Here is a 21,809-nt window from a genome sequence, read left to right on the forward strand (position 1 = left end):
TCTTCGAACGCATATTGCGTGTTTCAGTTCATAACATTTACATTTTGAAAATGTTTTGTTAACATTCCTCAATAAACCCCCAACATTTAATCCTTACGATCAACTATGCTTCTTTAAATTCTTCGTGCAACTGGTAGTTAATAATGTAATCTAAAGCTAGTATACATTCACGTTAAAGTATGGCATTTCCTTTAATCCAAACTTAATCGTATGGAAAAGTTTCAATGGTTTCGCTCACTCGGAATAATTTGAAACCCCAATGTGAGTGCAAATTCGTACATCCTCCATCATACGTTCCATCACGTTGCACTCTTCCATTCAAACGTCTAATTGTTATGCTGAGTTTCCAGATTGCTATGGAATCCCACGACTAACCAAAAAGAAAAATCCAAACCAAATCAACACCCCGAAACATTTTCGATACGATGTTAGGGTATGAAATCGCCAGCCATAGCCGAAAAAGGGTGGCTTTCATGAATATGCTGACATTTCCCAAAGCCCGTCGAGCAGGTCCATTTAATTCAACTAACCACCCAATGGCCTAGAAGGGAAGCGACGGGGAGAGGGTGTTGCAACGCATCCGGGTGGAAAACGTTCGCCAATAGACACTGTTGCAAATTGGATCGCATCCAAACATCGAACGTTTTCGGAAAGGACGAGGCGAATGCCCCTGGGAATGCTATAGAAACGACACGGAACGGGGACAGGTTCAGGAGCGAGATGGTTCTAATAAAATGTGGGTTGCGTTGTGGGTGCGTCGGTGGTTCGGGATGGAAAACGCCCCCTCCCGAACGGATGCATACCGGACAGGCAGTTCCGTTCGGATTTCGGTGAAAATGTGACGACGATAGTATTTTTGTCGTACGTTCCGGGCTTAACCATCGACCATAGGGCATAGTTATCTGGCCATGCACAATCGGGGTGCAAATTCTGGTGGAAAGTGAACAAGAATGGCATTTCCTACGGCTCGTTGCAGCCTGAAAAGCGTAGCAACGTTGGCATTTAGAGGTGACGAATGGGATTGGGAAATTATAAAGCTGAATGGCAATTCGTATTACCGTACTTGAGGCTCAATATTGCATTAATTGGAGAAAAGTTGACAATTCATTTCGATCGATTCATTGATTAACTTGACCCTTTAATTGGGTCGAAACCATAAATTTCGAAAATAGTAAAAACTCATTATTGTTACACCAGAAAAAGGAAAATATTATTTATGAAGATCACGATCTTTATGTTACAAACTAAACGGCCTGAAAAGTCTGTAGTCTACCTTCTAACCATTCTTTTAAACTCACAGTCTTAATTTTCAACTCGTTCATATTCTAGAAAAATTAAATGTTATCAACCAAAACTAACTAACACTACTTCGTTACCATTTTGGATGATTGCCACAATCCTGACATATGTTAGGGAAATTACGGGACATAAACGCATTCACAAAATAAGCCCAAAATTACACCAAGTGGAAGTTATAGCAGAAAGTTACGATTTTCACATCCACTTCCCTTTTCCTTCAAGCCCCGGCCAATGTTCGGTCTCCGGCTAGACACGGAACAATAAACTTTATGTTATGAATATTTGGACGCTTCAAAAGCGAAATCGCAGTCCTTGGCCCGGGTCATTGTACAGTTTATGTCGCGGACGCAGGGAATAAAACCGACGTCAATAAAGGCTCGACGATATGCATATAGCGATCGAATGGGCCGCAGTTATCTTCCCCATGGTCGGAGGCGATGATCATCATCCTGAAAAACTTATGACTGAAAACACGGATTCGTACACGCACGTATTTGGAGCGCAGATCGAGATGCAATGACGAGTTTGCATAATAAATTGTCACCACTGAAGTCGGCTCTGACGATGTGAAGGAATTAAATTTCCTTCCTTTCCCATTTGGATCTCCAAAAGAAAATACTTAGCAGTAACGGTCTGAGGAAGATTTTAAGCTCCCAGACACGTCGTGGTGCGATCTTCCTTTATCCCCAAAAGATCCCCACCACCGCTCACGCCAACTAACTTACCAACGTAAGAAAATTTTATCCGACGTACGTCAATAAACGCTCTCGAAATGAACCATCCCACGCATGACCTCGCAACGTGTGGGCGATTTTCTCCCGCAAAAGCAAAGAAAATGCCCGTACGTACTGGAACGGTACGGTACCCCACCGGTCTCGGCAAGCCCCCGGCGTGAAAAACCAATACTTCCACCCTAGCCTAATGTCGACGTAATGCTTGCGGCGTGAAACTGCTCGTAAAAATGGCAATGGTCGTAAAACGCGGTAAAATTATCGCAATACCCGCAAAACCGAAGCACCAAAGTGCGATGGCGATGAAATGTTTATTGCAATAACCTTCGCACGAAAGATTCTTCGATCCGCCTTTTCTTTTTGCATTCCATCTTCTTAAAGCTTTTCTGCACACCTTAAATCAATGGCTCATTTTCTGTGGTTTTTAAAAGATGTTTTTGAACTGTGCGATACCATCAAATTGTAGAGGCAATCAATAAATAACATTCGAAAAAAGAAAAGTTAACTACTTTTTAAACGTTATTAAATATTTAATTTTGCCATTCGGAGTACAATTACGAATCCACGAAATTGAGGTAATCGAATTTCCACAGATTAAATGTGTTTCATTCAATCTCTTCCGCTCGATACTGTCGGATTTTGCCCACTATATATTAATGAGCTCGTAGAAACTGAAAAGCACAGACATGTATTGCCTTCCCATTTTAATAATAAAACATTCTTCGCAACGGAGCGCGAAAGAATTTTTAATTATTTTTGTCCCCGACAAAGAGGTGCGGTTCTGATTAAAGCGAAGTCACAATGAGATTCACATCAAACAGAGGTATAAAACTGAGGTAAAAACTGCAGTAGGGGTAATGACGGTGCATAATTGAAGTAAAATCTCACTTCAAAAGGTCATGGAGCGAAAGCAGCAAATCTGCACAAACAGTTCTGAACAGTGAACAGCTGGAAAAACATCTCAACTAAGGTCCGTCTTTAAAGCGCAGTTTTCTTCGTCGAGGTTGAGAAAAACATCCGACTGTAAAATGGGCAAGCAAAGACGTCCAAACACACCAACGCAAACGCTCCGTACTCGGGCACGTTTAAAATAGATATGGTAAGCAAAAATTAAATAACCATTAGCGACCCTTATCTTATCTGTGTCTGCGGCAAGAACATCGGGGTCGGAAAGAAAAGCTAAAACCCCGCGTTTGAACAGACCGGGATTTCTTCATAGTCATCGTGCCCACGCAAGCACTTGGAGAACGTTTCGTGGAGAAAAAAAGGCACAATCCGATATTCGCTCCGGGAAGGTTAAGTTTTTCTTACTTTTACATTCTCCAGCGAGTGCTTCGAGGGCGGAACTTTCCAGTTCAGCATACCGACGGGTGCACGGTGCGTTCTTTTGGTGCTGAATTTATTAGTTCACTTTGTGGATTTTAGTTGCCGTTACGTGCTTCCCGAACCGGATTCTTTAAGTGCAGGAAGCTTTTTTTTAAATGCTGTTATTCGAACCATCGAAGGCGATGGGTTTGTTTTTCTTAATTTTATTTTTAAAATCACGTTACATATCTAGGTTTGAAGTAGCCTAAATAAGTGTATAAAACTATTCTCAAAGTATCAAAATTCAGAAAGTTTTAGAAGAACGTAAATCAAAACAATTCATTTACGGGTGTTGAACCTGTGAGACAAATACAGATTCAACGTTTTTATGGTGATAAATTTAACTGGTGTTGTTCGTGGCCACTAAACCCATTATCCTTAGCTTCAAACCCCCTGGAGCCCTGGGCAGTGACGCGTGAAATTGGGAAAAATATTACCCTCGTTGGTGCTTTTTCCTTCAACTTCCACCGCACGCACCGGCGCCATTTGAAGTGGTGTAGACAATTTCGTATTTGTACCAATCACCGACCGGATCGTTTGTCTTTCTCCCGCCTTCGACGAAAGCTCGAAGTTAGCATCCTGTTGGCATGGCATGATTCCGTCTCACGGTCCAGGATCGAAGCTCGGTTCATGCTGCCCGGGGAAATCAACGGATGCAATAAGTTCTCATAACCGTCGCACATTATTATTCCCATCATTGTTGTTGCAGTTCACAGCGTCAGCCCACGATGCGTGGGGGTGATTTAATACACCTTGTGATTTCCCATTAAATCTTTTGCCTCCCACCGGAACCAGTGCTCCCGTCCTTAGACGGCAGCTGACCTCGCCGAAGGTTTGTCCGAACCGGCTCCAGCCTATGGAAAATTCATGCAAAATCTCGAAGAAACTCAAACACGACCGGGATCTGATTTTTCCACCTCCCCTTTCCCCGGAGTCGGACTTTTCAAAACGCCCCCGAGATTTCCGGGCCCTCGAAACCGGGCATCGCCCCGAATACGGGATAGGAAATGAAACAATTTTCCCGAACAATGTACGAACGGTGGATAATAATGCGGGAAAAACTAGGAAAAACGCAGCGGCGTCGAACATGGGTTGGAAAATGTTGAACTTATACCGGCACCGGATGCGAGGGCGGCTCGTCAGGATGGAGGGGGGGAGGGGGGGGGGGGGGGGGTGGACGTGGGAGAGTAATGCATAAAATATGCAAATCTGGGCACACGAGTTCACCTTCCAGCTGTTCGGATGAGATTTTTCACTTGAACTTTGCCTCCAATCCAACCAACTACCCACCGACCACCGACCCACCAACCTCCACTTCCCACACACACACACACGCGCACATCTACGCACTGGCCACATTGGCCTGAGAAATATGCATACCCTCCACGAGACTACTCTTTATGGGTATATTTCGATTTCATTCAGCTTCTATAAAATATGGTTTTCTTGGTATTGAATATTTAGAGCTTGTAAATTTTCTAAAAATATTTTAATTTATTATTTAGTCATAAATTCGACTAGATTAGATACGATTGTACTTTTGCTTCAAGTATACATTTCTCTCAAATGGTGGCGATATTTTACATGCTCCATTGCCAACATTACAATACAACATTGCGGTAAGAAAATGGAGCCTCCGAATAAATATCAAGTTTAAAAACGAAATGTATACATTTCCAAGGTTCAACCCAACCATTGGATCATTTGATAATAAATCCTCGTCGGGGGCATCTCCCTGGATTGACTGGTATTACGTTCGCTTCGATCTACTGCGAAATCCAAAACCGTCCGATGAAAGGAAAAACAAAACAAACAACATCTCGATCGTTTAGGATTTCCTTTTATTTTTCATACGTATTTTTTTCCAAGTGCGTCATGAATGAAAGGAATGTTCCCTCGCGTTCCGGAAAACTCGATGCAGGGACGCGTCAATAAAGGTGAATGTATGGAACGCTGGTCAGGGGAAAATTATTTTTTCCATCCATTCGGTGGAACGCTCGCGTAACAAATGTGATTGATATTTTCGGTATGCGCACCGGCGGACTGGTATGGAATATTTATGCATAAAAACGGTTCGGGTACTGACGATCGCAGCGAACTTTTTTCAACGCTTAATTGCCGGGTTAATTATAATTACCGTAGTTAAAGTGGCAATAAAATTTAATGATGTCTTCCTCCAGTTTACCGATTCAGTTCCATCCCGGGGCTTGGTTCGCTCGAAATTTCCATTTTGTTATTTTGTAGGTCATTCTGTTTTTCCAACTCTTGAAAATTATGATTTTGAAAATTTCTTTTCCACTTGATGGTTTGTTTTCAGAATTAACCAAATTGAATTGTGCTCTTAGATGATTCAATTCTCGTTCTTTTTCGTGTAACAAATCAAGAAACCATTACTTTTCCTGCGGGCAAACCTTCATACGCTAACAGCCTTAACCTACAAATTGGTGAAAAATTGAAAGCACTCACCAAAATGATCGGCTTAATTTTCACTTGCTCGTACAAATGGCTACCACGTGCCACGGACCAACGGGTTGCACGAACTTTCCAGTTCGAATCTAGTATTTTATTTCCTATGCTCGAACACACACACCCGCACAAAAACCTAAACCTTGGGGCCGAACAAACCAGACAAGGTGAACGGCGACATAGGGGTTTATCGGGGCGAGATTTATGACCATCACTCGGCGGCTTGGGCGGTTGGAAAATGTGTTGGGAAAATTTATTGCTGTACCTACTGCTACTACTGCTAACCGAGTTCCCGGTGCTCGTTAGTTTTGGTTTCATTTTCTTTTTTTTTGTCTTCCTTTCACTATGATTGGCCATTCGCTCGAGTCTACATCCGGGCCCAATCGCCGAAATAGGCCAGCGCCACATGATGAATATGTGGAAATTATGGTAGCAAAAAGCGATCCATTGAAATGCCAACCGTGTAACGAGATGTAGGAAAGGCTTTTTGTTTGAAAATGCACAGTTTGAGCAGTTCCTATTTTGCATACGTAAATTCTTCCATTTTCACGTTTTAAATATCATTTCCGATTAATTTTAAATTGATTAAATTATACATATTCGTGATTTCTTTATCACTTTAATAAATGTAAATTGTTATCATCCTAGAAATGAACCAAGTATAACTAAATCAAATAAAACTATAATTCCTCAGAACAAATAGGCAATGTAAATGTCAATGATTCTCTTACACAACGTTAGCAAATTAGAAAAGAACAACAACAAACACAGATTTCTACCAAAATCCCATCGACAAGTAACGGTCCTTTCCGCGCACAACCGACTGAATAATACAAGAAGTGCTAGAAATGTCACATCCACCTACGATTGCCGTTCAACTCGATGACGTTCTCCCGGCGATTCCCATCTTCGCCATTACTGTCTCGTATTCTAGTTCGCTTCGGTTAGATGTGTTCCCGAACGGGCTAAAATGTTATTGCAAATCGACATCAGGATTGCCAACCACCTCCCACCGGCTCTCTCTCTCTCGGCTCCATTAGCTTTTTCTGGGAAGAAACCTAGGGTTCCCTTAATAGTGGTGTCTGTATCGAAAACAAGACCCTAATCGAGATTGGTCAGATTACGTAAGGCCAACGGTAAGATTGCAAGCATTCCTTAAATGGCGTGTAGTCACAAGACGACGGCCTGGTCGATCCTTCCCTCTCCCGGGGTGGATTGGTTAACCGGTTCTCAGAGGCACATTATTTCAAAGTTGTTATCACAAATATTTCCTAGAAAACAACCGCAATCCAGCTACGAAGTATTATGGTTTGATTGGACAGTTGAATCGGTATGTTGAATTCGAGGAAATCTGGGACGTAATTATTGCGAACCCTTGTCATAAAGCCTATTTTGGCATGTTTTTATTCTCGTTTCTAGTAGGCAATGTTTATCATTGTACATCCATTTGGATGGTGTCTTATTTTGGAATATAACTTGTTTTTCGCTACGTTCATGAAAAAGATTGTGCTTCACTGGACACTGGAAGATATTGGATGGAATAGCTTTAAATTATCTATCTAGAATACGCGTAACTACTGTTTTGCATTCACAAACAACCCGAATGCTACTCGTTCGCTGTTAAAGTTTTCATTTACTTGCATATTTTCTTTACTGAATGGAGCTTTCACAAACCCCAGCTCTGGGATTCAAATGTCACCAAAGCTTAACAACACCTCCGTCCTTCGGCGTTCGTTCGACCAAAAAAGTGTGCTTTCCGCGTCAGTGCTATCTTAATTGCAACCGCACCCCCACCGAGTGCTCCGGCAACAATTGTACGCCAAAGGCCAAACAACAAACGCTCCCGAACGACTGCCCATCGTGGCACAGAACATCGTCCACGATAATAGTCCCAGCGCCTGCCAGCAGAAGAAGGGGGCGACTACAAACGAGCACATTATTCTTCATCGTTTTTTCCGCTCTTGTCCTCTTATTTTGGAGCAATTTAGTGTTTACCCAAGCGTTGCCCATTTCGAAGCCACACTGCCTTGCTCGTTCCAAAGGGTTCTGTCAGTCGCAAGTTTCCGTTCTGCAATTTCTTTTCTTCCGTTTTCCTTCCGTCATCGGCGCTGCTAAGCGGTCTCAAGTGCTCCTTCGTGCTGAGTCGTTGTCGTAAGCACCAAATTTAAATGTCGCTCCGTTCGTTGCCACTCCGCTGACTTTGGTGAGATCCAGTTTTAACTGGGTGTGATACTTAGACTTATTCAATGTAAAGTAAAGAGGAAACGTTATAATGATTATTAAGCTTACAGTTTCCTGTAATTTGTTGCTCGTTGCAAAGGTTGTTACAAATTTTACTCAGTCGATTCGATTGTTTGATTATTTGGTTTTATATTTTCTTTCCTGTTGTTTCATTTTCGAAACAAGTACTGACCATATTAATTTATTTTCTATTACTATGTCCAATGAGGTTTAAAATAAAGAAGTTTTCTATCGTAGTGTTCTAAAAATAAATCCATGTAAAATATACGAATATTTCATAAACTGGTATCAGATTCAAAAATACTTCATTTAATATTTCATTCGTTGTTAGTTTCACTATCAACCCAAACCGAGCAAATTGAGTTTTAAAAAAATACTCAAGATTATCATACTAAACAAGCTGCCCTTCTCTTTCCAAACAACAGCAGCGCTAGCAACCAAGCCTTGTTTTTCCAACCCACTTCCTGGTTGTTTCAACAACACTCGTTTTTACCCGTGACAAATTAGCAGTATTACTGCCGTAATGCGCTTACCGGGAACAATGATTTTCCACCCCGGCATCACTGTCATTAGCGCAACACAAAGGTATTAATGGCCGTCCGGTAACATTCACATCGTGCGGTATCGCTTTCCACCGTCGGAGAATTCATAAAAGGTGACAATGTACTCACTTTTTTCTTCTTTTACATAGTGTGCCGATAGTGAAGACAATCCCTGTTTTTCCGACCACGCGCGAGGAAGAGCAAGGGGGCGGAAAACTCCTAGTAAAAACCACGCTGGCACTGCCGGAAAGAATTACAGAAATAACACGGCTTGCGGCACACCTTCATTTGGTTTCCATTCAAATGAAGTGCGTAGGCTTTCGTGTGGGGCGTTGTCGTTGCGCTTTTTCACCCGTTACGACCGTGTCGATACGCGATACGCAGTTTTTGATGTCACTTCCCACTCTCGCTGGTCCGGTGATCGAACGTCAAAGTGTCTGCCAGAGCGGGATGAAACGAGGAAGCGAAAAAAACGCCTATTAACAGCCCTGTTAATGGCCTATCGCATGAATAATACATTCTCGCTAGCTGCTACTTCCACCGCGTCGTAGTTATTCAACAGTGATTCGATCGAAGTGAGCTGTGGAAAATGCGTTGCCAAGCCTTTTAAGTTATAGCTCCCGGATAAAATAGGGTAACATTTCATCAGCAGAATAAATTACGCTTCAACTGGGTGATATCACCGTGCGGTTCTATTTGATCGGCCCGTAGAAACGCCAGCGTTTTAGAGACCGTGGCGTAGTTGGACATCAAAGGAAAATATAAAAGGATTCACTATCACCGACCACCCTGTTGATCAGAAACACTTTTGGAGGTGAATAGAACTAATGGATAGCAATAATTATTCAAACTATTTTTAAAAAACAGCACAGCTCAATTGTGCAGAGTTTCAAGTGGAACGTGATAGATTTGTGAGTGCAGAACTTGTACAACATTTTTACTACTTTTTTAAATGAAATATTTCATATTAATGTCATCAGATTAAATATTTTGAGGTATTATTGGACTTTTGTAATTTTGTTGATTTATTTTTCTATTAAAATAGGTATAATTTTGGCTTCTAAAGGCTTAATTTAAAAAATCTTTACCGTTTGCATTGATTCTTATTTTAATAAATGAATTTTCTTGAAACAAATACCATTCAGATTTTTTATAAATTGACCATCTTTTAAATTCCATTAAAAAAAACCTCTAAATGAATAATTTATCAACCTTCATCAAACCGAGAAGGAGCCCTTTTCGAACAGGATATAACACTCCACGCCTTTTCTTTTTGTATCCGTCCATTAAACTAATATCTTGACCCTACCCCGACGCGTCGCGCCAATTACAGTGGCTGTCGAAAATAATGTAATTTCCTCCGCATCTTCGGTTCCTTCAAACCACCCCCGGGAAGCGAGTTCGTTCAAAAGCAGCGCTTTACATGCCATTACAATCGTTTCCCGATCGATTCCATCGCTTACAGAACCCACCAAGGCACTGTGGCGCCATCTTGCGGTTGTTCCCGCCGGTTCGGATTGAACCGGCCGGCCGGAAAAAGGGTTTGCTTCTGTAACTGGCGTCTCGGTAAATGAGGTCGCTTATTATCATTACGCTTTGGGCTCGTGATCCTTGTCACTTGTCCACTCGAAACCCTCCGGCTCGGATCTCGAAACTCTCCGGCCGCGAAAGCCTACCCTTGCGGCAAGTTCTCATCTCGAGTTCGATGGCTCTCGTCGACCTCCCGGGCGAGCCGGTTATCTGGTTTTGCCGTTCTTCAAACAAGTGAGTGAAAATAATTAAACTCGTTGGCTTCCTCTATCCATCGATGGAAATCTGATTGGAAAACTCACCCCCAACCGTCCGCTCTGGTGGGCGAATGAATTCGATTATCCGAGAAACGCATCACCTTCCACGTTGTTCATCTCGCGGGTTCCGCACAGCTTTGCACAAGGCAAGAGGCCACGAGGAAAGAACATGCAGCTTGTGCTTGTTTGCTTTCCAATCGACGGGCTGGGGCGTTTGATGTAATGAAATCACTTCAGAGTACCTTCGCGCAAACTATGTGAGCTTAATGAAAAAACTTTCCACAAAGGCAAGCGGAAGAAATCTACAAATGAATCTTTCGATAGGTAGAAATAACGAGTACGCACAAACTCACAAATAAAACAAAGCAACCCGCGTATCGAAAACAGTGAAAAAACTCCTCCCGAATGGTTTATGGAGGCGCCTGGTGGTTTGTACGTTTTTGATGGTCGAGGAACAACAAATAAAAAAGAGGGTAAATAAATAAAATCATACTTTTCCGCTTTCAGATGGTTTATTCTACTCTCGTTCCCTCAAGGGAAGTAGCGGAGGCTAAAAAAGAAAAAGTTTTATTATCTCTTTTTGTACAAGTTGTGCTACCAAAGTAAAACCACCGTTCAGTAGACACAAAAACATTAGTTCCGGAACGCTAATTACACTATTTGCAATGTGCTGCACAGCCATCAGGATGGCGAAAAGGAGGTGGAGAAAGTTTAATCACTCTAATTACGTTCAAATGAGGTCATTTAACGTGGAAAACTAGTTCGTTTTGAAACACAAGTTGGTAGCAAACGTCCATGGATTAAAAGATAGCATTTGCATAAGCATTAAAGTTGATAACAGATACTCTCAACTGGGTCGTTCTAGTTGCATCGATGGCTTCTCCACTACGTGTTCGGTTAAAAACAAACAACAAAGGAACATCGCTGGAAATAGATTATTTGTAACTTTGTAGCTGCGGTTAAGTTATTTACGTTTCGCCATGCCAAAGGCAACCGAAGAACCTCCAATCTGCCCACACAACCGAACGATCCCAAACAAATACGCTTTGCCCAACATTTTGCCAAAACCGGAAGACAACGAAGGTCCGTTGCAATCACCATAAGGCAGTAACAATTTTCTGTCCCTTAAAAGCGAATGTGTATCATGGGATTTGTAACGTCTGGAATGGTTCATATTCAGCGCGGGAAGGCAAGACTGGGGCGGGACACGGCCGGTCGTGCGGAACGTGATAAGATAAGCATTGCACGACGATGTGACATGCGAGAGCACTTGCGAATGCTTGTCACGTCGTCCCAGATGCTCGGGTGGGATGGAATTGCGTTTGGGACAAGGAAAAGAGAATCGAAAAGAAAAAGAACAATTCCAACACTCCGTGGAGCGAATCCGATGGAGGCGCCTGGTGGTTGGTGACGTGCAAGCTCTGTTGTTGCAGGAACGAAGGGGTCACGGGATCTGATGGAGACGAAGATCTGGAACATTTTCACAGAAGCACAAGAAAAGCGACCACAACGTCACGCACTTTCACCACACATTTCAGGCAACAAAGGCTGCAAAACCTCACGCGAGGAAGATTCTGCTTGAACGACAGAACAGTGCAGCGAAATCAATAAAATCTTGAAATATATTAGCGTCAGTGTCTCGGAAATGGAATGCTGCGATGAATTCTGCAAAACAATATATGGTTTTTATTCCTGGTATGGCAATTTGTAGGAAAGCGTACGGTGTGGAGAAAAGGAATAAAATTTATCGGTACAAATTATTTACAAATGGGTAACATGTAAACCTAGAGGAACCTTGGCAAGCCAACAGTAACAACAACGATTGAAAATACAATAAGTATATTTGCTTGTAAATTTTAGTAAAAAAAGTTCTCAAAGTTACTATTCAAATTGCAATGCACATGAATTTAATACCCTCGATTTTCCCGCTTTGCAGGTTTTCCGTTTCAGGTTTGATTTTAGTTTTTTTTTTCTATGTTATGCGCTCATTTAATAGAAGAAAATGAAGAGATAGATTGTAAATATTATGCAAAATGTATAAAAAATTGACCAGCCAGTCAATTATTACTCAAAAAAGGAAATCGACTTCGGAAAATTTGGTGAAAACTTGTTGTTATGTGCCTAAGAGTTATTTATTTATGTGTTAGGTAATACAATTCTGCTTTGAAAGTGTTTTTAGAATGATTTTATTGATCTTATTAACATTTTACGAATTATAATTAGATTTTGCTCTATTATAAAGAAAATATTACAATTTAATTGAGCCTTACCTGCTATGGTCCATATGCGTTTTGCTCTGCTATCAGGCAATATAAAACAAACCAATCCCTCCTGCAGGAAGGTCTAACAGGCTGGTTACTATAAAAGGTTGGAAAATCTTTGCAATATTTAATAGTTTTCTCCTTGACCAGTAAAGTAGGAAGGCCTCGACAAGAAATGTCGGCCAGTGTGAACTTTTCCTCGTTTGCAAAATTCAATTGACACCCATCTCAGCGGCCGTTCAACGTTAAATCGGGAAAGTTGTTTACTTCACGTGGCGACCACGGTCGACCGGCGGTCTCGACTTCTTGCTTCTTTCTCTTCCACTCTCTCTCCTTTCTTCATGCTCCCAACACACACACGCACACACTCTAATGAAGTTGTTTTTAACCGACCACTAGTGTACCCGGGCCGGGTCGGTCGGTCGGGTATCGTAAGAATGAAATTAACTTACCACCGTCTACATCCGCCCGTCTTCTACGAAGGCGATTGCGTCCCCGGGGGCCGGGTGTGGTGTGTTTAATGGGCCGGCAGCCTCTCACGCCGTGGCCTAATCGATCTAATGTGGTTTGAATTATTTCATTTTCATCTCCCACAGACCGCACCGGTGAATACGCACGCTCCCGAGGGGAGAAACACCGATTCCAACGGTTCCAACGGGCCGCAAACATCGTTTGTACAAGTGGTCTTTGAAGCGAGCAATCGGTGGTCGTCCGTCCAAGGGCGAGCAAAGCAACTGCAACCTTCCTCACTCGCGTAAAAGAAACCGACGCTAGGCGTAAAGGTCGACATGGAAAACCTTACCAGTGAACTGTCAAACGTCACCGGCAGCCTGGCGGGAACGGAAAGCTACCCGATCGCGGTGACAGCGGGCCAGCTGGCTGGCGCCGTCATGTCAACACTGCTGGCCCAGCTCGTGACGGCGGCAACAACAACTAAAACCGCACAGCAACAACCGTCCACCGGTACCACCACGCCAACCGCTCGAGATCGGTACGGCACACCGTACAACGTTACGGACGAGCCGGAACAGTTCCTAGGGCCGGGACCGGATGGGAGCGGCCAGTCTAATTTATGGTTCGTAACCTCGTTAGCCCTGTCGTCCCGATCGCAGCAACAGCAGCAGCAGCATCAGCAGAACCAGCAAAACCAACAGCAACAGCAGCAGCAAAACCAGCACCTTCAGCACTCTGGCGCGGGCGGGGAGAGCGGCGTGGGCAACGTGTCACCGGTCACCCTCTCGACCGAGTGGCCCCGGCTCGCCCGGTTGCTGCTGCTCGCCGGGCTGTCCGTCGTCGGCAGCATCGGCAACGTGTTCATGATATCGTCCGTTATGATCGAGGACCATCTGAAGAAAGCAGGTACGGAGAGCACGGAGTGAAGGTGTTGTTTCTCGTCCTTCTTTCGTTGAGCCCGTTGAGCTGGAGACGATAGTGCTCAATTAGGTCGCCGTCAGCCCCGTGAGCCCTCGGATGGAAATGAGTCAAGGATGTGGAACAATCTGTGCCCTCACGTTTGCCTTGTGTCTGTTGGAAGAACATTCGTGATTGATTCTCGGTCGTTAAGGGAAGATTAGAAGCTGACGAAAATAGTTTATAGCCCCGACATGGTGATAGCGCTTGTAACATATGCAAGAAACGTTTCTTCCTTAACGGGCGATGTCGTAGTGATTATGTTTTATGACAAAACCCTAAATAGAAACATTTTTTCGAAATATAATACAACCAACTGGGGGATAGATGAAACCAATTTTCTGTTAAATGCAACTGAAATGCATCCTTTTCTTATGGTTTACACACCATAGTTTTATTTTTTTTTACTTTCACCTTTTAGAATTTTCTTCCAATTCACGAATTGTTTTTCAAAATTCAAAAGTTATCAATCCGGGTTTCTGTGGTATTCACAAGATACAAATAAGTATGTAAAGGTAAGCACAAGATACAAATAAGTGTCCAAAAGTGTATTTTATGTGTTAAACGTGTGGAAAAACACATAAATTGCATAAGCAGACAAAAAGTGGTACAGATCAACCCGAGAAACGTCCGCCTTTAGTTTCCTTATCTCCATCCGAAGGGCTCAACGACAAAGCGAAAGCGTAGAGAAGCGAAAAATTGAACCTTAGGAGCAAACTTTGTTGGTTTACGAGTGCACAACACAAAGGAAAGAAACCAACACCAACACGACTGAAGGGACCTTTTTTCATCGACTTTCAACTATTGCCGTTCCCTAGAATAGTTTCGCTACGTTCCGTTTTTTTACCGCTTTAACTCTGCCTGTTTTTGCTATTTTCTTCTATTAAAACAAGTACTTCAGATTCTCTCTCTTTCGGCTAAAACATTTGAAACAAAAACCCTCTCGACAGTAACGATTCTTCGGCAAACAACAGAGTAAAGATCTTTCTTTCCCGTAATGTTTTCCTCGCTAGTGTTGGCTTCAAAAAACGTTCTGTCATCCGCTTTCCGGTTGAGGTTCGGTGTTTGTCGTGGAACAGCGGACCGAATGTGGCACAGAAATAGTTTGAACGGATAGCATTACTCTTTTCCCCATTACTTATTTCTTCGTGTTTCAGTAGTGAGTTTGATAGGAACAGAAAAAGGCATTATAGTATTACACAACGGCATCGGGAGTAGTGTCCTTGCAGTAGTAGCATTTCTAGTCCAGTAGATACGGTTCAATATAGATCTTTCCGCTGAAACTGTTTGATTTTTCTTTACATTTTCTCCTTGACAACCTTCTTCAATCTCGTTCTTTCTTCAGTTAGTCTTTTATTTTTCTTTTTTTTTTAAATCAAGACATTATCGTCTATTCTATCGCATTTTGTAATCTCTCTTCAAACGTACGAATTATTTTAAATTCTGCATTCATGTTTTACTTTTCATTAAACCATTACTATTCATACAACCTTACACTTATTCAACGATCACAAAATAGATGTATCTCTTCTTAACGCTTCGATACAGTTAGTTCACCATACAACTACAATACCACTTCCCTTTCCATATCTTGCCGCTGCTGCTACCGTCCCGAATACTATTTTACAGGCAATGCATTCATAGTGAACATAGCGCTCGCAGACTTACTTATCACTAGCGTAGTGATGCCAGCGTCCACGATCGTCCTGCTGGCTGGCATCGACAATTCCGACACGGAAGTATGCAACTTTCACTGGTTCTTAGCTGCTTGCTCGTTTTTGGTTAGCATTTTAACACTAGCCGTAAGTATTTTTGCTACATTTTCGATCTCAAATTCGTGTTCGTTTGCTGTTGCTTGTTGTTGTATTATCAGTATTAAAAGCATGTTAACTTGTTAAACAAGTAGATAATTATTCATTAGAAAGTTTTCTAGGAAGAAAATAATCATATGCACTAGTATCCTGGATGACATCACAATGGGATAGTAATTAGTAGGCTGCGCCATAAGTAAAACACAAAGATCGAACGTTAATAGTACATTGCACAAAAGGTAAAGTAAGATACGCTCTGATAGTTCACTCAAACAACCAATACCATGTCCAACGCTTCGAAGAACGTCGGATCCAATAAGCCGCTTTTGAATAATAAAGCATTTAATTATAAAAACTCCTTCCCAATCACATCCATGCCATTGATTACCTGCTTCAGATTGCTAAACAGGACATTCCATTACAAATTGTGCACAGCACAATAATACGTTCCACTGCGCACAGTAACTCGTTGGTAATTTAGCGAACGAGCTGGTTTTAAATGTCAGGCACTCTCAATTAACGTCTGCCATAAAATCCCTGGCGACCGAAAATACCACACCGGAAGTAGGTCAGTAGAGTGTGCACAATGTCGCAAGTTCGCAAGCACCGGAACAATCGGAGGCAGCCACAGCAAGTTGCATGGAAATTCTGCCCAGTAATTCCCATTCCCGACCCCCACTATAAAACCCACATCTGGGCGTTGTCGATCAGAATGCCTGAACGCCATCGGTCGACAGTCAGGTAAGGGTAATTCATCAGGATTTCTCCAATAGAGTATCCAACGACGAAGTGTGTGTGTACCACGTACCAATGTTATAGGACAAGTAAGGCGGGGAAAGAGAAGTCAACTGTAGGGCTGTGTGCTTTATTTGTTGTTACATGTCGATGTTTCTGTAGCCGGTCGAATCCTGCTCGGTGTCCAAGAGGCCCGATGGCAATGATGAACCGAAGCAACAACACGATACGAGAAAAAATAAACACCAACGAAAACCCTTCTATATAAACTGAAACGTGCAGCGCTTACTAACTTCTACTAATGGCTTTATTTTCCCATCATCCCTTCCTCAACCACTCGTCTTCTTGCGGACAGATGATGGCTATCGAGAACTACCTACGGTTGTGCACGTTCCAGAATGAGCGCGGTTGGTTCAACAAAACCAAAACGACCGCTATCTTGCTGCTGATCTGGACCGTGGCCTGCATTGCGTCCGGCATGCAGTTCATGTACGACATCCGGTTCGACTACTGCAACTGGAAGGTGCAGCAGGTGATTCCGCAAGAGGCTGGCGTGGTAGGGCTGGCGGTGCTACTACCCCTTCTGCTGACCTTCATCACGCACGTCCGCCTCATAGTGGATGTCAAGCGGACGATGGCCCTGCCCGCGTTCAAGCCGAGCCTCGCCTACACCTGGGACCTGTCGCTGGCGCGCACCAACTTCTACAGCTTCCTGATCTTCGTCGTGTTCTGGCTGCCGTTCTGTGTCATCTTCGCGTACGGCACCGCCCGGTTCGTCTCGAACCGCGTCTTCTACACGACCGTCTGGATCGGGCTGTCCAAGTCCTGCTTCCACAACGTCATCTACTGCCTCACGAACCGGCACTTCCGGAGCGCCTACATCAGCCTGTTCAACTACTGCTGCTGCAAGACGACGGTCGCCGTCTCGCGACGCCAGCGGGCCGACGGTAATCGCCCGACGGCGGACGTGCGCGTTCACATCATCCCGGGCTACAACATGTACTCGTACACCAGCCCGCAGCGCTCCGGCAACTGCCACGGCCACTGGGGCAAGCGCGACTGTCACGAGTTATGATCGGAAACGTAGCTAAATTAATCGAACCGCACCGCTCCGTCCACCACCGGTGCGCGCCCGCGGCGGGTCGATTGATTTAACGGCTGCCAACAGACACCTTCTTTTTACCCGCTTTTTTCCATCCCTTCACTTTGCCACCCGGCAAAGCACGGGTGCAGTTTCTAGAAGACGGTGGGTGAGAACGTTCCCATGTGTCGCCTTCCGGTTCGTGGGACTGAAAGTAATCTGAAGGCGACCAGTTGCTGGAACGGTTTAACCGACGCCCTCGTTACTCGCGGGGACGAGACCTTTCGTCCGTTAACCTTGCAGCTGAACCCGTCGGGTTCGCAGTGCACGTTCCGTTGAAAATCTATTTATGATAGCGTGCGATACCTTGCAAGGCGTGGAAAAGGGTCGCCCAAAGAACGGGTTACTAAGCCCTTTTTCATCATAATTTCATTCCAAGTATACATAAATAGCTTTCGTTGTTGAAGTAATATTTGTCCTCAAACAACCACAAACACGTGCATCTTATCGTGGCGCAAGGCAAACGGAAGGGATGAGAAATTCTGAAGCTACATGCAATTGTAACAAAGCAAAACGCAGGTTAGAGTTTTCCACAAACTTACTAACATCCTTCACACGCATTTCCCTTGTAAAGGGCCTGCGAACAGTAACTTTAAATCCATCTATTATCTACAACCCCCCTCTTCATCTGTCGACTGTTTAACTATCTAACACTATTAACCTTATCCACCATCTGGTGAAGCTATAAACATAAATGTGCTTAATCAATGTTTTACGCTGGGCACTCAATTTCAACTATCCATGGTCGCAGTCTTTCGCAGGCTGCAACGTCCACGAGAATGATATTAACCATTGTCCAACGCGGGGCAACCTTATCCGTTCAGTTCCATATGTTCGAAGGAACAAGATTTTGCTTTTTAGTACAACTTGGTTTTATCAACAAGCAAACAAATAAGAGTTCAGAGTCAAAGCAGGAACAATAAATCACGTCCAGATGAATTACACACATAAATAAAACAGTATAAAAGCCTACTTCTCACTGTCACCCGTTAGCGTCCCATAGTCTGTGTTTGAGCACGTGGCACGTGAAAATCTCCATGTGTGTAGAGCCGTAGATTTGATGTAACCATCATCCAAGATGTCCATTGAATGTATATCCGTGATTGCTAGATTAGTAGAGAACCGAACCGATGGATAGCATCAAGAAAATACATCGATCGAGCACAGGGGAAAACTATCACGTTTTATCAAAAAACCAGATGTAGGGAAACAACGTTAAGTGCATATGACTGAGGGCGAGAATTGTAATTGCTGATCCAAACCGAACCTTTGAGGGAACGGTATGAGTAGAGTAACATTATCCAACGCACTGATGGCATTTTTTTTTTTAATATCAAAATAGAACCCGACCAGACTTTGGGGTCGTAGAATGGAATGCAATCCAGAAGGCGCCACACAATAAAACTCGGCAAAACGTGATTTGCATCCCTCGCGGGATGACATCGTGCTGCACCGCAGGAGTAGCTGTTTTATTTACACAATAATTATAATTAAATATATGCACCCGACATACTACCAAAGACTTAGGCGAGAGAAAAGCAAATCAACAACTGTACTGAAAGCGCATGAAGGCAGACACCGTCGCTCGAAAGCGGGGTAGCGAACTATTTTAAAACAATATACAAGATTAACACGTGTCTTTGTATATATTCGTACTATACATATACACTATACATATTCATGGGCGATATACCCTGTAGGTGGCAAATGCGTTAGCCCTGCTAGAACCAACCGTGATTGTTAAACTGAAATTATTACATTAACATCGATCGTTGACGTTATTGTCATACGGCACCTAGAAATAGCTGATCGAAAGGACTCGACGAAAATCAACGACCGAAAATGGTATCGTTGGTAGAATTGAAGGAAATCAGAATGTAGAATAAAACATATTTTATTCAAATGAAAATTCAAAGCCAATGAAGGAGGCCAGGAGGAACAACAAGAAAGCGATCAGATAATAAATAGTTGTAAAACAAACAATACGATTCCAAGGGAACAATGTAGGATGGATCTTATGGACGTATATGTACTGGCTGCTCCGGCAGCAATGATTAAGTTCCGATCGATGGTGGATGAAAGACTCTTTAACTACTTTCGTTCACGCCGTCCTTTCGAATGACTAAAGTGTATGCAAACAGTCACAGTCATTCGAAAGGGAGCAAATGTCCCTGTTTACGGGGCACTGATCATCCACTACATCATCGCTGTTATCGTCGTTGTCCTTTCTCGTGATCATTGTGTCGTCCTCGTGCCTCAGTGTTTACCGTGTTATCGTTATGAATGTTTACAGAGAAATCCGTAAAGCGGGAGAGAACGGTGGCATTAAGGGGCACCTATTTGCCGGTTGAAAACTATTGGAAAATCATCTATCCACCATCGATCGGGGTCGGTGGGTAGCTCTGTGTTCGTGAGTGTACGTGTGTGTATGTATGTCCTTGTAGTTTAGCCATTTTTAATTGCCTTTCTCCACACACACATTAATAGCTGTGATGATGAGGATGTAACGGGGATGTAAACGAGAACCATCTGCAGCCAAGATACAGTTCGATTATGTTATCTTCACGACACAAGCGAAAATTCTCTCTGGTTATGCTTTCTTTTCACCAATAAAGATTCTTTAGATTGTCGTTAAACTTTGAACAGTAATTACCCAGGGTAAATATTTATTTGGATCAGTCTAGATTATGTTGCATTGTAAAAACTGTGGCGTGCATGTCGTTATGCTGAGAGCGAATACATCCTAAGAGAAGCGATAGAATAGTGAAAACGGATCTACTTTGTACCCGTGGTATCATGTTAATCAGAACGATGTAATAAAACGTTTTAACTGGACGACTTACAAAGATGCGTAGCGTGTGTTTTTCTTCATATGGGGTTTCTTTACATGTTTTGCAATTTTGTAAGTTTATCATGATAGCATAAGATTAGATCTAGATAGTAAGTAATGATTTTCACCAAAACTAGTTCCAAAATATCTGAAACTCAGTCCCCGTTTCTCCCCGTTTTCTTACCGGAAGGGTTTCGACTTTCCTACCGAGCAATCGTCATGTTTATCTTCATTCATACATCCTGTGCCCAATGCAAAACCATCGTCAAACAAGGTTTTACAGCATCATGCTAGGACTGCATCTAAAAACAAACCAAAATATAAAGGACATTCAGTTTTTCGATATGGTTCGTTCTGAGTCGCATTTGGTGGCTTGAAGGACCCGTTTCACTCAGAAGAAACTTTTCGTCATTCGTCCAAGGAACAACTGGTGCAGATGACTCATCATGCACCGGCTCAACTTTGAATCAAACCTTTTACTATCGACATCATTGTAAAACGGATTAATCTCCATCACCATCAAATAATCAAAAGAACAAAATTACTTACCCGAAGCATTGCCGTTCCGCCAAAAATATTTTGTTTAATGTCGGCATGTGACGGTTGATTCTGACATCTATGCATTTGACAAATGACATTTGACAGTACGATTTTTTTTATTTTATTCACCCGAGGTTTATATCGCATCAAAAATGATAAACATACATCTATAATATCGCCTAACATTTTAAATTATAGTTAAAATTATTAGTTCATGAAAAATCACATTTTTCGCTGCATTTTTATCCTTTTCCTGTGCCACGCACAAATCAGTTGTCGCAATTCTATAGTAACCTTGCTGCATAGGCATGCTGCCGGATTTGACAGATGTGACACGCGATGGGAAAAAGAGCTAGTGGTATAGCAGCTAACACCACTGGTACACAGGAGCAAGCAAGATCGCTACTGCCACCGCAAAAACACCTTGGATTTATGCGATTTTTCGTTCCTCTGCTGTTCAGTTTGAAAGCGCGTTCGGAGGTTCGTGCTTCCACTTCGGTTACGAACGGTTTCGCTGTGGACGCAAATAGTTGCAGCAAAACCATCCCTGGCCATCATCGATCCCACGAGAAAAGGTAAAATTCGGGTTTACCTGGCGTTTACGGTTTAGTTCTGTAGTTTGCAAAGTGCAACGGCAGCAGCGTCGGGGA

The 21,809-nt window shown here is 43.0% G+C and overlaps 2 protein-coding genes and 1 long non-coding RNA gene across 4 annotated transcripts in view; 2 read left to right on the forward strand and 1 right to left on the reverse strand.

Annotated features, from left to right (window-relative positions):
• Positions 1-13,480: 13,480 nt before the first annotated feature.
• LOC131266487 (melatonin receptor type 1B-like) lies at positions 13,481-17,723 on the forward strand. Its single transcript, XM_058269032.1, has 3 exons — positions 13,481-14,051; positions 15,732-15,904; positions 17,004-17,723. Exons 1-3 carry the CDS (start codon positions 13,481-13,483, stop codon positions 17,721-17,723), a joined length of 1,464 nt encoding a protein of 487 aa, XP_058125015.1.
• Positions 17,724-19,205: 1,482 nt separating this feature from the next.
• On the reverse strand, positions 19,206-21,229 carry LOC131266499 (uncharacterized). The gene is made up of 2 exons (XR_009178370.1): positions 21,169-21,229; positions 19,206-20,921 (listed from the first exon to the last, which is right to left on the reverse strand). It is a non-coding gene; the product is annotated as an uncharacterized LOC131266499 (long non-coding RNA).
• A 398-nt stretch (positions 21,230-21,627) lies between these two features.
• Positions 21,628-21,809, forward strand: part of LOC131266475 (F-box/WD repeat-containing protein 7) — a 30,142-nt gene continuing 29,960 nt past the window's right edge. The window contains exon 1 of one of the 2 annotated variants that reach the window (XM_058269019.1): positions 21,628-21,734. The gene's annotated coding sequence lies outside the window, so the exon portion shown is untranslated. The remainder of the gene's footprint in view (positions 21,735-21,809) is intronic. The other variant, XM_058269020.1, reaches the window with a different exon arrangement.

The sequence above is a fragment of the Anopheles coustani genome, chromosome 2 (assembly GCF_943734705.1).
Source record: "Anopheles coustani chromosome 2, idAnoCousDA_361_x.2, whole genome shotgun sequence".
In the NCBI taxonomy this organism is placed as follows: domain Eukaryota; kingdom Metazoa; phylum Arthropoda; class Insecta; order Diptera; family Culicidae; genus Anopheles; species Anopheles coustani.

What these genes read in the sequence shown, in the direction of transcription:
- LOC131266487 (XM_058269032.1), top strand. Translation starts at nt 13,481, where the DNA reads ATGGAAAACCTTACCAGTGAACTGTCAAACGTCACCGGCAGCCTGGCG. An exon ending in GGACCATCTGAAGAAAGCAG is followed by an intron (nt 14,052 to 15,731) that starts GTACGGAGAGCA and finishes ACTATTTTACAG; the next exon opens with GCAATGCATTCATAGTGAAC. An exon ending in TTAGCATTTTAACACTAGCC is followed by an intron (nt 15,905 to 17,003) that starts GTAAGTATTTTT and finishes TCTTGCGGACAG; the next exon opens with ATGATGGCTATCGAGAACTA.